General features: G+C 41.7%; 1 protein-coding gene across 10 annotated transcripts in view; it reads right to left on the bottom strand.

Annotated features, from left to right (window-relative positions):
* CACNA2D4 (calcium voltage-gated channel auxiliary subunit alpha2delta 4) overlaps positions 1-17,041 on the bottom strand; it is a 113,850-nt gene that overhangs the window by 48,799 nt on the left and 48,010 nt on the right. For 9 of the 10 annotated variants that reach the window (XR_006708588.1, XM_045462866.1, XM_045462862.1 and 6 more), the window contains 6 exons: positions 15,072-15,133; positions 13,744-13,811; positions 11,447-11,492; positions 11,256-11,353; positions 8,866-8,959; positions 431-526 (listed from right to left, as the gene is read on the bottom strand). Coding sequence is in view for 9 of the 10 variants with exons in the window: in XM_045462866.1 (XP_045318822.1) it covers positions 431-526; positions 8,866-8,959; positions 11,256-11,353; positions 11,447-11,492; positions 13,744-13,811; positions 15,072-15,133 (464 nt within the window). In the remaining variant the exon portion in view is untranslated. The remainder of the gene's footprint in view (positions 1-430; positions 527-8,865; positions 8,960-11,255; positions 11,354-11,446; positions 11,493-13,743; positions 13,812-15,071; positions 15,134-17,041) is intronic. The other variant, XM_045462868.1, reaches the window with a different exon arrangement.

Genomic DNA, 17,041 nt, shown 5'->3' with positions numbered 1-17,041 from the left:
TGTGACAACCAAAAATGTCTGCAGACATTGCCAAATGTCCCTGGGGTGGGGATGGGGGAAAATACCCCCGGTTTAGGGGATATGTAAGTTGTTAACAAAAAAGGGAACACAGCCAAATAATTTTGCTTGTCACATAGACACTGGTCCCAGGGGGAAAAACAACTTCTGGCTTTCCCTTTATGGAAGTGATTAACCCTTCCAACATTAGTCTCATCCACTCTCTTCTCTGACTGGGCCGCTGTCCCTTCTTTCTTGGGGATACCTCCAGGATGCATCTAAAACCTGGTGGAAGAGTTACTTTTCTGACCCTCCCAATCTGCAAGCCATAACCTTTCCACCCTCCTTGCATTGCTGGACTCCAAGAGTCAGCCTGATGACATGCCACAGGAACACCTTTCGGGGATCCCGCTCCCTCTCCAGCATGACTCACTTGTCGGAGACCTTCTCGGAGCCTACAAATAAGCTGCTTCTGAGGAGGCCAGCCCGGGTGCCCAGGAATGCCATGTCCACCACCTGCTCGGACTCGCTGTGAAGCAGACAGAACAGGTGTCATTATCATGCAGTGCAGTGACAGGACTAAGAAGAGGGCATTGGGGGCACGGGGAAGACCTGTGGGCCTCTCCTAGTTCCTGGTCTGATCTTCGGGATGGGGAGCATGAAATGGACAGACACGTTGCTTGCTCAAGGGGTTGTACACACATGCACTGGCAATCCTCTGTGAGCATCATGTTTGTTACATCTGGTTGACCTGGCTCCCCTGGGCAGCATCTTCCCTTGTTAATGGGGTCCCTTGGGCCTCTGTCTTTCTGCCTTTTTTTTTTTTTTTTTTTTGCTCCTAATTTGTCCATCCAGGTTTTAGGGGAGTTGGCTCTGGAGGACAGAAGGAATTCAGGAAAAGAGATTTTGTCCTGGGACCTCAGGAACAGGAACTTCTCATGACCGACACATACATGACACTTCACAGCTTTAAAGCCCTTTTCACATGTTTACCTTATTATTGAATTGTGAAAGGAGGAGAAGACACTGTCTACATCTACCTATGGGAACCCAGTGAACTTTATAACCTTGCCAGCAAGATTTGAGAAAGAAAATCCATTAGCTAGCTGGAGTGTAACTAGTTTTTCTTATGGTCTCAAAGCCATACTTCTGCGATGATGGCACCAGGGGTGGGAGTCATCACCTCTTTTTTTTTTTAATTTCAGCTTTTTTGAGGTATAACTGATATACAATTGTAAAATTTTAAAGTGTTCATCATGGTTATTTGATATATTGTGAAAGGACTCTTCCCATCTAGTTAATTAACACATCCATCATATTAGGTATTTTTATCTTTTTTTGGGGGGTGAGAATATTTGAGAATATTCTCTTAGCTAATTTCAATTATACAATACCGTGTTAATCAACTACAGTCACCATGTTTTACATTAGATCCTGAGGCCTTATGTGGCTTGTAGTTTAAACTTTGTACTGACCTATCTTCACCCAACCAGCTCACAGCAATCACTTTTCTTCTCTCTGTTTCTATGGGTTTGACTTTATTTTATTCTTTTATAGATTCTCCATATAAGTGATATGATGTAGTATTTATCTTTCTCTGTCTGGCTTGTTTCACTTAGCATAATGCCTTCAGGGTTCAAGTAGGTTGTCATAAAGGGCAGGATTTCCTTCTTCTTCATGGCTGAATAATATATCTTCGCATATATATATATACCACATCTTCTTTGTCCATTCGTCCAGTGATGACATGTTGTTTCCATATCTTGGCTATTATAAATAATGCTGCAATGAACATGGGGGTGTAGATATGTCTTCAAGATAATGGTTTCATTTCCTTTGGATAGATAACCAGAAGTGAGATTGCTGGATAGTTCTATTATTAATTTTTTGAAGAACCTCCAAACTGTTGTTTATAGTGGGTGCACCAATTCACATTCCAATTCACATTCCAATGGTGCACAGGGGTTTCCTTTTCTCCATATCCTTGCCAACACTTGTCTTCTGTCTTTCTGATAACATTCTAACATGTGAGGTGATACCTCACTGTGTTTTTGATTTGCATTTCCCTGATGATTACTGATGTTGAGAACTTTTTCATGCATCAGTTGGCCATCTGTAGGTTTTTCTCTGGAAAAATGTCTATTTAGTTCCTCTGCCCTTTTAAAAAAAATCAGATTGTTTTATTGTTATTGAGTTGTGTGAGTTTTTAAAAATATATTTTGGTTATTAACCCCTTATCAGATATAATTTTCAAATATTTTCTCCCATTTCATAGGCTGCCTTTTCATTTTGTTCTTTTTCTTGCTTGGCTAGCACTTCCACTACTATGTTGAGTAACAGTGGTAAGAGCTCCTTGTTGTGATCTTAGAGCAAGAGCTTTCAGCTTTTCATCGTTTTTACTACTGAATATGCTATTAGCTGTGGGCTTGTTATATATGGTTTTTATTTAATTACTTCTAACTTTATTAATATTCATATGCCTAGCCCAATTTGCTGCAGGAGACTACCTAATTTCTCTTAGTACCCAGATTAGCGGTTTTAGTGAGTGTATAAAGTAGTCAAGCCTGACGCAGGGCTTGAACTCCTGAATGCTGAGATCTTGATTGAACCAAAATCAAGAGTCAGACGCTTAATTGACTGAGCCACCCAGGCACCCTGGGTTTTTTTTTTTTTTAATCAAGGCTCAGCTGTATGGCTATTAGGGTATCCTTAAAGGAATATTGTGAAGAAGGTTGCACCATGCAATATCAACTGATAGTACCTGGAGCTGGGTTAAAACACTTGGTCTACATTCTGGAAAAGCACCAAGGTCTGGAGATGCAGATGGGACTGCCTGCCCACCTCTGATGTTGTAGTAACCAGAATTTCCAGGGGTGGGGCCCAAGGGACTCTTTCTCTGAAAATCTGCCTGATGCAATTTTTTACTCAAAAGTAGTACAGAATAGTCTAATGAGACTCCTGCACCCATAAATTAGCTTCAACAATTACCAGTCTATGCCAATATTGTTTCATCTACAGCCTCCTGCAACCCTCAGGTTATTTTGAGGCAAATCTCAGATATCATTTCATTGATAAATATTTTAATTTCTATCATTAAAATATAAGGAATGGAAAAATCATTAATGACATTATCACATTTAAAAAAATCCACAATTCCTTAATAGCATCAAATAATCCAATAATCCACAATCCTCATGACTTTTTTAAAGCTTATTTGTATAAGAATCAGACTAGGGTCCACAGTTCATATGTCTCTTTTTTTTCTCATCTCTCTCTCTCTGTCTCTCTCTCTCTCATTTCTCAATCTCAATTTAGATATTTATTGAACTGTAATCCACTTGCCATACAGTTCATCCATTTAAAGTGTGCAATTAAATGGTTTTTAGTGTATTCACAGAGTTGTATGGCCATCACCAGTCTATTTTAGAACATTTTCATCATCCCCAAAAGGACCCCCATACTTGTTATCAGTCATGTTTAGTCACTTTCAACCTTCCCTTCTCTTCTTTCCCTCTCTTCTTCTCTTTGCAATTTATTTGCTGAAGTAGGTTGTTGGTTCTGTAGAGTTTCTGCATTCTGGGTTTAGCTGATCATGATGCTGTGGTGTTATTTAGCATGCTCTCTTGTCCCATGTATTTCTTATAAACTAGCAGAGCTATGGGTTTGACATAGGTTTGAGTTATAGGTGGTGTGTTCTTTGTCAAGAGGCACACACTCTCTCATTGACCAGAGGTTGCAAGACAGGATTCTTCCTTATTTTATTTGTACCTGAAATACTTGATTAAAGATAGACTTCTCCTCATCAATATTTGGTTATCCCGAAATGCAACTTCTACAGGAGAGCCAGGATAAATAATTGTCTCTCTGTTTACTTGCCAATTTAGAATAATGAGTTGGTTTCCTAACATCTTCTGAAGATGACCAAAAGTCTTTTTTTCTCCCCAGTATCATTGTGAACACAGGATTTTAGCATATTTAATATGTTTTAATCCACTGCAGTTGTCATTGCTTTTGCTGCTCTAATTTTTCCATCTTTAACCAGTGAGAGTTGCTTCCAGTTGGCTCTGGGGTCCCACTGGCACAATCTCATTATAGTCTTCAGTAACTTCTTGCTTCTGGTTATGACAAGATACTCCTGGCTCATTTTGTACATTTGTCACTGTCCTGAAATCAGACATTTCTCCAAGGATCGCTGACTCATTTTAATAAGAATTTCTTAATATGCACATTGAAAGTCCACAATCTGGGTCTGGGGTGCTCACTGAGGTTGGTCTTTTCAGTGTACAGGGCTAGGATATCCTTTTTGTTTCTTTCAGAGAAAATAATCGTGAGTTCATTGATATTTCCAATTTGTATTCAGCAGTACATCTTAACTTCTTTGATTTAAAAAATTTTCATCTCTTTTTTTGTTTGTTGAAAACCTTGGTTCCTAATGACATTAACACAATACTATTTGCCCTACCCATCTATATAGTTTGAGAATAACAGTGCCAATGTTGTTTCTAGCAATGTGGTTATTGAGCACGGTTTATGATTTTATTTATTGTTTATGGTGTGTGTTTTTAAGTCCGTTGAGGGAATTCATCTATGTACAGTTATTTCATGAACTTGATACACAGGTTTATTGTTTCTTTTGTTTTCAATTTTTTAGAGCTTATTTTTTATTTTATTTTATTTTTTTAATGTTTTTATTTTTGAGACAGAGAGAGACAGAGCATGAGTGGGTTAGGGGCAGAGAGAGAGGGAGACACAGAATTGGAAGCAGGCTCCAGGCTCTGAGCTGTCAGCACAGAGCCTGACGCGGGGCTCGAACTCATGGACTGTGAGATCATGTCCTGAGCTGAAGTCGGACGCTCAACTGACTGAGCCATCCAGGTGCCCCTAGAACTTATTTTTTAAAATTTAATTTTGTTTTATAATGATATAAAGCATTTACATCGTCCCAAAGTCAAATATGCAAAATAAAGCATATTTATAAGCCTGTCTTTCACTCTCCCTAAAGTAACTTTTGTTTGCTTGTTTATTGTTCCATTAAACATATATGTGTGCATATGTACATACATACATGTGTCTATGTTTATATATGTGTAACTATGAAAATATATTTGAATTTCCTCTTTTTAAATAAATAGTGGAGGTGTTATACACACTTTTCTCCATTGGTGAGACCATTCCAAAACAGTTTATAGATTTCTCATTTTTTACAGTTACATAGTATTCCATTATGTGGATCTACCATGGTTTATTTAACTAGGCTCCTGCTGATGGATGTAGGTTATTTCCTATCTTTCACTAAATGGAGCTGTAACAAAAAGCTCATGTATATATCTTTCCCTATTTTTATTAGTGTATTTTTGGAATATATTCCTAGAAGTGGTCTTGCTGAGTCAAAGTGTAAATGCATTTTTAACTTGTTAGATATTGCCAAATTCTTCTCCATAGCCCTTGAAACATTGTGTATACCCATTGACAATATACAAGAGCCTGATTCCCCACAGCCTTGCCGGTAGTGCATGTCAACAAACTTAGATGGTTATCAATCTGATGAGTGATGAATATAATCTTGGTACCGTTTAATACGAATTCCTTTTATTATGAGCTATATTGACCATTTTCTCATATATTTAAGGACTATTTGTATATATTCTCAGAACTGTCCATATACCTTGGTAATTTTTCCTATAAAGTGGTTGGTCTTTTACTTCTCTATTTTCGAAGTTCTTCATTTTTTGAGAATAAAAGATTGTAATCTTTTGTTTTTTAAGTTGCAAACATTTTTCTGCATTTGTCATTTATGTTTTCACCTTGCTTATGTTTTTATTTTTGCCAAATAAACATTTTTATGTTGTTAAATTTATCAGTCATTCTTTTGTTTCTGAAGTTTGAGTCATCATTGGGAAAGATTTCCTAATTCCTAGATTTTAGAGCAACTGGCTCATTTTTTTTTTTTTTTTAGTACTTATATGGTTTCATTTTTTACATTTAAATCTCTGAGTCATTTGGACTTTGTCCAGGTGTATGGTGTGAGGAAATAATACAATTTTATCATCTCCAGATGGCTCTCAAATCAGTTATTAAAGAGTCCATTTTTTTCCTCTCACTGGTTTGACATGATGTCTTTGTCATATACTAAATTTCCACATGCATTTAGATGAATTTCTGGATTTTCTATTTTTTCCTCTTCGTCTGCCTTTCTATTCATGTGTCAGTACTACACTTCATAAATTACATGTTTTAATACCCTGGGAGCACAAAACTTCCTTTGTTGCTTTTCTTTTTCAGGAATTTCTTGACTATTCTTTCAAATAAACTTTATAATCAGTTTATCTGGATCCATAAAAATACTGATTATGTTTTTATTGGGGTTTCATTAAACTTACAAATTAATCTAAGGAGGATCAATGTCTTTTCTTTGTGATGTTGATTCTTCCTATCCAAAAACACTGAATACCTCCCCATTTGTTCAAGACTATGTTTGTGTCTTCCAGGAGTGTTTTAATATTTTCCTTATGTAAGTTTTGGGATATTTCTTATAGTTTATACCTCGGTGTTTGATTACATTTTATTTTTTGCCCTCTTAAATTGGAATTCTCTAATGATATTTTAAGTTTAATTTTGTTTTTATAGGTAAAGGATATTAATTTTTGGATGTTCATATTATAAACTATTACTTTACTAAATTCTGTTATTGTTTTACTAGCTTTCCTATAAATTCTTCTGGGGTTTCCAGAAATATAATCATATCACCTTCTTAGAGATAATTTACTTCTCCCTTTCCCTTCTCATTGCTTCTAGGTGCATTCTCTTGTTTGGTTGCACTAATACCTTCCGACCTTGTTAAATAGTAATAAGGATATGGGAATGCCTATCTTAGTCTTGTCTTTAGTTAAGAGAGCCTCTAGCCCCGTTCAGATGTTGACTTTCATGCTTAGGTCAATTTTAACTTTATTGATTAGTTTTTAAAAACATGCATGGATATTAACATTTGTTCAAATATCTTTCTGCATCTAGGAGAGTGATTATATGACTTATCACCCTAACTTTATTAATATGCTATTTTATATTAATTCTCCAGGTCTTCTTTTCTAATATACACCTTGGTTAAGAATATTTATTCTTCAGTGTTTCTCAATATTAAAAACGTCTCTGGCTATGGGGCACCTGAGTGGCTCAGTCGGTTGAGCGTCCGACTTCAGCTTGGGTCATGATCTCACAGTCCGTGAGTTCAAGCCCTGTGTCGGGTCTGTGCTAACAGCTCAGAGCCTGGAGCCTGCTTCCAATTCTGTGTCTCCCTCTCTCTCTGCCCCTCCCCTGCTCATGCTTTCTCTCTCTCTCTGTCAAAGATAAATAAACATTAAAGAAAAATTTTTTTTTTAATTTTTTTTTCAACGTTTATTTATTTTTGGGACAGAGAGAGACAGAGCATGAACGGGGGAGGGGCAGAGAGAGAGGGAGACACAGAATCGGAAACAGGCTCCAGGCTCTGAGCCATCAGCCCAGAGCCTGATGCGGGGCTCGAACCCACAGACCGCGAGATCGTGACCTGGCTGAAGTCGGACGCTTAACCGACTGCGCCACCCAGGCGCCCCATAAGAAAAATTTTTAAAAAAATGTCTCTGGTTAATCTCTGAACTTGGAAAGATGAAGATCATGCCCCTTCTCTCCAAACCAGTGATCCAATCCCCTGACTGCCTGGTTTGACTCCAACTTCACCACTTGTGAGGCATATGACCTTGGGCAAGTTGTTTATCACACCTTACCTTGGTTTCCTCATCTGTAAAATGGGGATAATGATAGTACCTACATTGGAAGGTGGTTATGAGGTTAATATACACTAAGTACTTAGTGCCTGGCCTGCTATATTCTTTTTATTTTTTCTAGCTTCATTTAATTTTGTATATGTAATACATTTACATGGTTCAAAATTATGCCAAACAGTTAAAAGTTATACAATGAACTATTTCCTATTTGGACTTTCATAGACTTTATACACACACATGCACGCGCGCACACACACGTACAGATATACTGTTTTCCCTCCTTTTTATAGAAATGGTTTCAAACTGTACACAGTAGTCTGCATCTTGCTTTTTTAAATAGGTGGTTGTTTCATACAAAATTCTATTCTTTTCTTTAGGAGAGCATTAATTAACTTGGGTGTCTTAGGGGAGTTTGACATCTTCATGATGTTAACGTTGAATCTTCCTATTCAGGAACAAGGTGTAGTCCACTGTATTCTTAACCTCATTAATATCTTGTACCCTCCCAACACACATGCGTGCGCAAGCACGCACACACACACACACACACGTGCGCACACACACACCATTCATTTCTTCTTTCTACCTATTCACTAAACCTGATAGCACAAGATAAATATCAGCAAAGGGAGTGAGGAAATCTAAGGCACTGGTAAAGGCCAAGTTTGTACTTCATAGTGTCTTGACCTTATGTGCTGGAAATTGGGTCCTGCTTGAACCACTCTTTCCAGGGCACTTGGCAAACAGGCTTACACAGCTACAGACCAACCCCGAGAGAGAGGTGTTCTTGGAACGGGGCTGCTGCAGTGTGGGTGGGGGATCTGGAGCTATGCCGGGGGGACCCACATTTGGTGCTTTTCCAGAGGGGAGAGCAGCAGCACATGTGGGATGTGGAAGCTGTGCCAAGTCCCTGCTTTACTGGGGCCCATGTGAAGGAAGCTCTCACTCCTCCCATGTCTGCCCACTGTCATCACCTTCATCTTGGACCCAGTTGTCTCCTGAGCTGCCAGCCAGGAAGTGGGAGGGACCCTGACTCAGTCAAGGGAATCCTAGGGGCTGGAGCTGCTTCGCTCCACAGAACCCTCAGCCCCACCCTGGACTGACATACTCAGAGGTGTTGAGAGCCATCGCTGTCCAGTAGGCTTCCATGGGGGCCGTCACCACCGCATCAAGCAGTACCTCCCGCACCAGCTCTTCATCGCCTGGGGACAAAAAAATAAAAGGAGACCAAACCACTTATTTCCTCTATGATGTTGAATACAGCTCATCCACCTTTGTAAGGAATCCCGACTTCAGGGAATGGGATGTGTCTCATAAACATGTATCTGGGACACATAAAACCATCTATGTGAGCTTGAAGAAATCATGTCGTCTCCCTCAGCCTTCACATCCTCAATCCCAAACAACATGTGAGCAGAACTGATTTCTAAGGCTCTTCTCAGTTCTGGTATTCCGTGAGATTAGAATCTCTCAGGGACATCAGACCTTGCCCTGAGCCCAGGCTACCTCTCCTTTCTGCTGCCATCAGTCTGCAACTTGATCATCACCCTCCCAACACACTGGCCTTTTGCCAGTTCTGTGCACGTAAATTTGCTTCAGAGCCTTTGTGCATGCTGTTCCCTGGTCTGGATGCTTTCCCCAACTCTTTGCATGTGTGGCTCTTTTCCCTCTCTCTTTAAAAAAATTTTCTACTTTTATTTAGGTGAAATCTATGCAACATAAAATCAACCAATTTAAAGTATACAACTCAGTGGCAGTTAGTACATTCACAATGATGTGCAGTCATCACCTCTGTCATCGCCCCCAAAACAGACCCTGTACCTGTGAAGGCACTCGGGTCACTCTTTTTTATCCTCAGCATAAGTAACACTACCTGACAGTTGGGCGCTCTATAGGATCCCATACAGTATCCTACTCATGGCACTTACCACAATTTGGAATAACCTACACCTACACACACATGCTTGCTTCTTTGTTGTGTGGTTTCTCCACTAGATTACAAGCTCCGTGAGAATAAGGGACTCATCTGGGTCATCTCTGTAGCTTCAGTGCCTACCCCAGGCATGGCACAAAGTACATGCTCAGTACTGATTACTGATGGAGTGAGTGAATGCACAAATGAGTGCCCTTTTGGGCCAGCATGGAAGCAAGGTCCTGTCTTAAGGGTGACATTTGTGTGTCCCTCTTCCAAGGAGGAAGAAGAGGGACCCTGCTGAGGGTGTGGCCCTGTGGTTTCACCAGTTGCATCTGTGTTGGGGAATTTAAGTTTAGCCTGAGAGCCAGGCACTGGAAAACTCTCTCAGACCACAGGCTACAAGATGCCATCTGGCCAAATGCTCTCCTTTGCTGAGATGAGGACTTTAGAGTACAGAGCATCAGTATCAGCTAGATGGTAGTAGGGACAGATCTAGGGGCAGGCTGCTGATGCCCTTACACTGTGTGAGTGTCTCTTTGAAGGCTTAACAGTGCCCGGTGAAAGAGGCTTAAAGCAATCTCAGTCCCTGACATGGGGACACACTCATGCTGCCACAGTGCCAGGAACTTAGACAACTTCGTGGTCCCATAGGGAGGCTAGTTCTGCCTTTTTCTTTGAAAATCTCCCTGTTCTCCCTAAGCCATGGGTGAGTTCCAGGGATAAGGCTACTTGGCAGTAAGTAAAGTCCTCAGTGGCTTAGCCATAAAAAAAGAGTGAAATCTTGCCATTTGCAACAATATGGATGGATCTAGAGAGTATAATGCTGAGTGAAATAAGTCAGAGAAAGACAAATACCACATGACTCCACTCATATATGCAATTTAAGAAGCAAAACAAAGAAAAAATAGGCAGACAAAAACCAGACTCTGAAATACAGAGAACTTGGTTACCAGAGGGGAGGTGGGTGGGGGATGGGTGAAATAGGCGATGGGGATTAAAGAGTACATTTCTCATGATGATCACTGAGTAATATATAGAGTTGTTGAATCACTATATTGTGCACCTGACACTAATATAATACTTATGTTAATTAGAACTAAAAAAAGTTGACAGTGATAATGAATGTGATAAGATGTCAACAAGTCAACACTTAAAAAAAACCACACGTCAAGACCTTACCCATCAATGTTAGTGTATTTTTTTTGATTTCACTTAAATTTCTTATATTATTTTTGATAAATGGCATATTAAAACTCACATGTAGTCAAATTTTTTAAAAAAGAAAAAAGTAGACAAAACATAAGAGACTCTTAAAATACAGAGAACAAACTGAGGGTTGCTGGAGAAGTTATGGGTGGGAGGATAGGCTAAATGGGTAAGGGTCATTAAGGAAGACACCTGTTGGGATGAGCACTGGGTGTTATACATAAGGGACAAATCACTAGATTCTACTCCTGAAACCATTATTGCACTATATGTTAACTAACTTGGATGTAAATTAAAAAAATAAATAAAATAAATAAGTAAAGAAAGAAAGAAAAAAAGAAAAAAGAAAGTCTTCGGTGGGCGGGGTCAGCACTCACACTCCAGATCTGGGTCCTCCCCTGTCAGGAAGCGGACTATGGCCTCCAGCTGGCTGAGCTTCCGATGGTCTGGGTCGATATCTGTGATGCAGTAGATCCTGGAGCCCAGGAGAATCAATGTTACCTCAAGAAAATTCCACCTTTCTCCTTCCCATTCTCTACTCTTCGTGAACAGCGAATTTCCCACTTACCAGTCACTGGCTAGGGTCAGATCTGGGTGAAGCAAGTCATGCAGGCCTGAAACCAGAGTTCACACTCAGTACGGTGCTCACCCACTGTTGTGAGGATGTGCACCTGAATTGTTTACAAACAACTGCCAGGAAGCTTCTCTAGGGAAGGACTGGGTTTTATTCTTCCTTGTTCTCAGCTCGGAGTAGGGACTCAACCCATAGGATGGTGCTGGGTTTGTACAAATCTTGCCTTTGTCCATGTTGCTCCTGCTTCCTGAAATGCTTTTTCTTCCCATTGTCTTGTGTCCAAATCCCACCTATTTGGATCTCTCAAAGAGCTGATACTTTGAAACCAGTGGTTTCTGCTTCATTGTCTTCATTGTACCCAACTGACTTAAACGGCCAGTCAAAAGTAGAACTCAGAGATGGGCCAAGTCTGTTTTGTGTAATCTCTGTAGCTTCTTGCTGTACCTACACTAACTGTGTGCTCAGTGTATGTTTGTTGATTGAATGAGTAAATGAACAATTGCCCTACTGAGCACCTACTCAGTCCTCAAAAATAGGTGCTCAATTGAGGTTTGTTAAATTGAAGGAAAGGATGATAGGAACACCAAGGGGAAATTTGTGGAGTCATTAAAAGGGGTACTGGACTGACATAGACATAAGGCAAATAGCTACAGGGTGATGCTCCTTTCCCCACAGTAAGCCTGGTTGAGTCCATAATTCCAAGTCCTTGGATCACTGGTTGGTCTCACCCATGGAAGTTGGTCTCTGTCCCCTGCAGGAATGTGCCCTGAGAATATCTAAGTACAGAAAGAAAAGTATAGGAAGAGAGAATGCACCATGGAGGCCCAGGGAGTTTGATCGTTTTGGGGACAGTGGAAGACAGGGAAGGAGTGTGGTCTAATGCCATGGATGTATGCTGTGAAAGGGTGAATGCAGGGGTCACATGGGAGCATGTGGCTGGGCACAGGGGGTCTGCCAAGGACAGCTGCTGGAAAAGTGACATCTACACTGGGACATGAAGAGTGGGTCCAAGTTAGGTGGGCTAAGAGGGTGGGCACTGGAGAAGAGAGCATTTCAGGGGAGAGCAAAGCACATGGGAAGATCTTAAAGCTTAGTGCATGGAGAAATGACCAAAAATAGAAAAAAACCCTAGAAGGCCATTAAAGGTCATTTAGCAGTGACACAATCTGATCTGGCATTTCTAGATGGATCTCTTTGGCAGAGATTTACAGGAAGAGAGAGGCAGGGAGACCAGTTGGAGGCTGCTGTGGTTATCCAGGAGAGAGGTGACAATGACTAGGGCAGTGGCAGGGATATGGAGACATGAGATGCACTCAAGAGATGATAAAGGAAGAATGGACAGAATGTAGGTGTTAAATGCAACTGTGACCAAACCATCCCAGGACTTCCTGAGATATCCCTGAATCCCGGATATTAGTTTTGTTCTCTCAACGTGCTCAGGCAGCTGTAAGTAAAGAACAGGTTGGGTTAGGGAGGGTGGGGACCTTGTCCCCCATCCTTCCCCACCATTCCTTGCTGCCCCTCTCAGTTCACTTCCCATAAGTTCCCTACTATGGGTTCAGCTGTGTCCCCCCCAAAAGATATGTTGAAGTATGAACCCCAGTACTTGTGAATGTGACCTTATTTGGAAATAATGTCATGGCACGTATCAAGTTAAGATGAAGTCATTAGGGTGGGCCCTAATCCAATATGACTGGTGTCCTTGTACAAGGTTAAATAGAGAGACACAGATGAGAAGCTACATGTGATGGTGAGGACAGAGACTGAAGAACTGTAGCTTCAAGTCAAGAAATGCCTGGGGCAATCAGGAGGTAGAGGCCAGGAAGGATCCTGCTCTGGAGGTGTTGGTGGGGGCATGGCCTCCAGAACTGCAAGAGAAAGCATTTCTGTTGTTTATGCCACCCAGTTGGTGGTACTTTGTTTTGTTAGCCTTAGCCAACGGCTACAGATTTGCTCCTTTACTCTTTCCGGCCTCCTTTGTCATGACTTAGATGAAATTCAGCTTTGTTCAAAGAAGAAACATATCCCGTTGACCTACCTCTTCTGGTCCACCAAAGCTTTCCACAATGGCAAGTCCTAGGCTTTGCCGGCTTTGACAACCGACTGGCAGATCCTGCAGCCCTGACACACAGGACACACAGACCTCTTCTCACCAGGCAGCCTTGCTCTGAGAGTTTGCTCAAGTCCAGGACCTGGGAGACTCTGGCTCTGCCCCAGGCTGGCCCTGCTCAGTGTCCCAGGAGAATCCATTTTCCTCCCACACTGCCCACCAGTACTGGGCACAGACCCACCTTCTTCCACAGTTGTGTTCCCCAGGAGGATGTACTCTCCATGGCCCCTGGACAGCACCACTCCCAGGCTATGGGGAGAACAGAGAACACAAGTGCTCAGCAGCAACAAGGGCCAAGCCTACTTCCTTGGCCTTCAGCAACTTGGACTCTATGAATGTTGCCCCTGGCTTCACAAGTTGTCTCCTCTAGAACTAAAGCAGCAGTTCTATGCTTCCATCAACCTCTCTTCCTGAGAAGGACTCTCAGTTCTGTAGGTCAAGAGCCCCATCACCTACCATTTAATTTTATTTATTTAAAAAAATTTTTTTTAATGTTTACTTATTTTTGAGAGAGACAGAGACAGAATGTGAGTGGGTTAGGGACAGAGAGAGAGAGGGAGACACAGACCCAAAGCAGGCTCCAGGCTCTGAGCTGTCAGCACAGAGCCCGACGCGGGGCTCGAACCCACGAGCTGTGAGATCATGACCTGAGCCGAAGTTGGACGATCAACCTAACTGAGCCACCCAGATGCCTCATCACCTACCATTTTAGACAAGATTCATCCAAAACCTCTCAGGGACCTGAAATGTGGAGAGGTTTCTATGTCTCACAGGCTTTCACAAATAGGAGACTGCTTTCCTGCCTGGTGAACACCACCATGCCCTCCTCTCTCTCCTAGTAGAACACTGCTGTTAATGTTTGCTGAATATCTGAATTACAGGTATATCCTAGAAATTCTGAGTTCATTTGTTTGGATGGAGCCAGGGCATTGACAATTTTGCAAAATTCCTCAGGTATTCTAATGAGCAGTCAGGTTGGGCACCACACTTTATTGAGAAATGAGGTAATTCAGAGATAAGGGCTATTTGTTTCCTTAGCTGTATAATGCCTCATGTTGACAACAGTTGGAAGGAACCAAAGAGATTTTCAGATTTGATCTTTCATCTTACAATCTTTTACATTGCATCGCTTTAAGATCTTTAAGTAGATTATGTCCTACAAACCACAAAGAAGTAGCTACTATTTTTACCTTCATTTTACAAACAAGAGTCAAAGGCAAAGAGAAGTTAAGTAACTTGACTAAGGTCACACAGCCTGCTAGGGGTGCAATTGGGACCCAAACCCAGGCAGTTTGGCTCCAGACCCTGCAAAGTAGGATACACTGGCAAAGCAGGTCTAGACCTCAAGTTTCCTGAAGGCAAGCCTGGGGTTTTTTTCTGTTACCATAAAATTGCCAACTAAATATGAGTAAATTCATTCCCCAGACCTGGAATTTCTGCTTGGAGTTATTGGAATTTATGTTCCAGCCATCCCACCTCTCCCTTCCAAATAAAACATGGGTCCCTCACCTGAAAGGTGTGTCACTGATGTCTGTGAAGAAGTAGTCATTGGTCAGGAAAAGAACTCTCTTCTGAAAGAGAGAAAAGAAAAGGAGGTTTGCTGGAGAGAGAAGTGCCTGACCATGCCACTTACCTCCTCACCTAATGCCTTTGGCTTTCATTGTCTCTGTGCCACTTCCTTCACCTCTGACCCCTTTCCCTGACTGCCAGGGGCAGGCCTCACCTTGTTGACCACCAGGCCCAGCAGGCTGTAGCCTTGGGGCTGCCTGATTAAGGGACCAATGTCTATACCCTTGCTGTCCCACAAAGTGGCTGTTAGCCATGTGAGGCTATTGTGTGCTTGAAATGTGCAACTGAGGGACTGAAGTTTTAAGTTTTAGTTGAGTTCATATAAATTTAGATAGCCAACATGGCTAGTGGCTACTGTATTGAACAGTGCAGGTGTGGACAGCGATGCTAGGGTTCATATAGGACCAGCTGGTGCTAAAAGCTTCTGGAGCTCATTTGTGTGTGACCCACCTACAACCTCCCCCTTTCTGGAATACAGCCAAAGGAGAGGGAGCATGATTCCCTCCACTAACCCCTTCCCAGGGCTACGTCACTCTTTTACAACTTCTTTTTCCTTTCAAAGCTGCCATCTTTTCAGTTTCAGTAGAATTGTGTAAGTTAGGGCATCAGGTAGTTCACACGGTGGTTCAGGGCCTGAGCTGGGCATCAGGCAGACCTGGATTTAGAGCCAGCTCGGCCACTTACAAGCTGTGTGCTCTTGGGTGAGCTCTTTCACTTCAATTCTAAGCTTCAGAATTCTCATTTGTAAATCAGGATTAATAATAGCACCCCATGCATAAGGCTGCCAATGAGGTGGTGAGTGTGACTTTAATGGATAGGGGTGGGTCCAGGGAAGAGCAGGATTTGCTCTGGGCTCTGAAGTCCTGTGGATTGTCCTGTCCATGAGAAGTTTATGCTGTTGGGAAAGCCACATGTTCTTATTCCCTTCACTTCTTTCTGGCTTTTAGAATAAGATGTCCGAAGGGGGTGCAGTGGAATTTGAGTGGCAAAAAAGTTTGTTTCTGGAAGAAACCAGCTTTAGATCAAACCTGAATGAACAGTTCTCCAGCACCAGCCTCATCCCCACAATGTTCCTGCCTCCACTGTCTCAGTCAGAGCCTCCCTCACAGTGGTGCTGGGGTAGTCGGGGGCGAGGAAGGGCTGTGATGGCCTCAGGAGCCCGGTGTTCCAAGATGGGGCTGGCTTGAGGGTCAGAACTGGAGATTACCTTTAAAATTTTTCCTTTTTTAAACAGTGTGGAGGTTCCTCAAAAAATTAAAAATAGACCTACCCTATGACCCAGCAATAACACTGCTAGGAATTTACCCAAGGGATACAGGAGTACTGATGCATAGGGGCACTTGTACCCCAATGTTTATAGCAGCACTCTCAACAATAGCCAAATTATGGAAAGAGACTAAATGTCCATCAACTGATGAATGGATAAAAAAAATTGTGGTTTATATACACAATGGAGTACTATGTGGCAATGAGAAAGAATGAAATATGGCCCTTTGTAGCAACATGGATGGAATTGGAGAGTGTGATGCTAAGTGAAATAAGCCATACAGAGAAAGACAGACACCATGTGGTTTCACTCTTATGTGGATCCTGAGAAACTTAACAGAAACCCATGGGGGAGGGGAAGGAAAAAAAAAAAAGAGGTTAGAGTGGAAGAGAGCCAAAGCATAAGAGACTGTTAAAAACTGAGAACAAACTGAGGGTTGATCGGGGGTGGGAGGGAGGGGAGGGTGGGTGATGAGTATTGAGGAGGGCACCTTTTGGGATGAGCACTGGGTGTTGTATGGAAACCAATTTGACAATAAACTTCATATATTGAAAAAAAATAAAATTTTTCCTTTTTTGATTTTTTTAAATTTATTTTGAGAGAGACAGAGACAGTGCAAGTTGGGGCGGGGCACAGAGAGAGA

Source organism: Leopardus geoffroyi, chromosome B4 (genome assembly GCF_018350155.1).
Source record: "Leopardus geoffroyi isolate Oge1 chromosome B4, O.geoffroyi_Oge1_pat1.0, whole genome shotgun sequence".
NCBI classification, from domain to species: Eukaryota; Metazoa; Chordata; class Mammalia; order Carnivora; family Felidae; genus Leopardus; species Leopardus geoffroyi.
The sequence above is the reverse complement of the archived record's forward strand: the minus strand, read 5'-3'. Positions and strand labels throughout refer to the sequence as shown.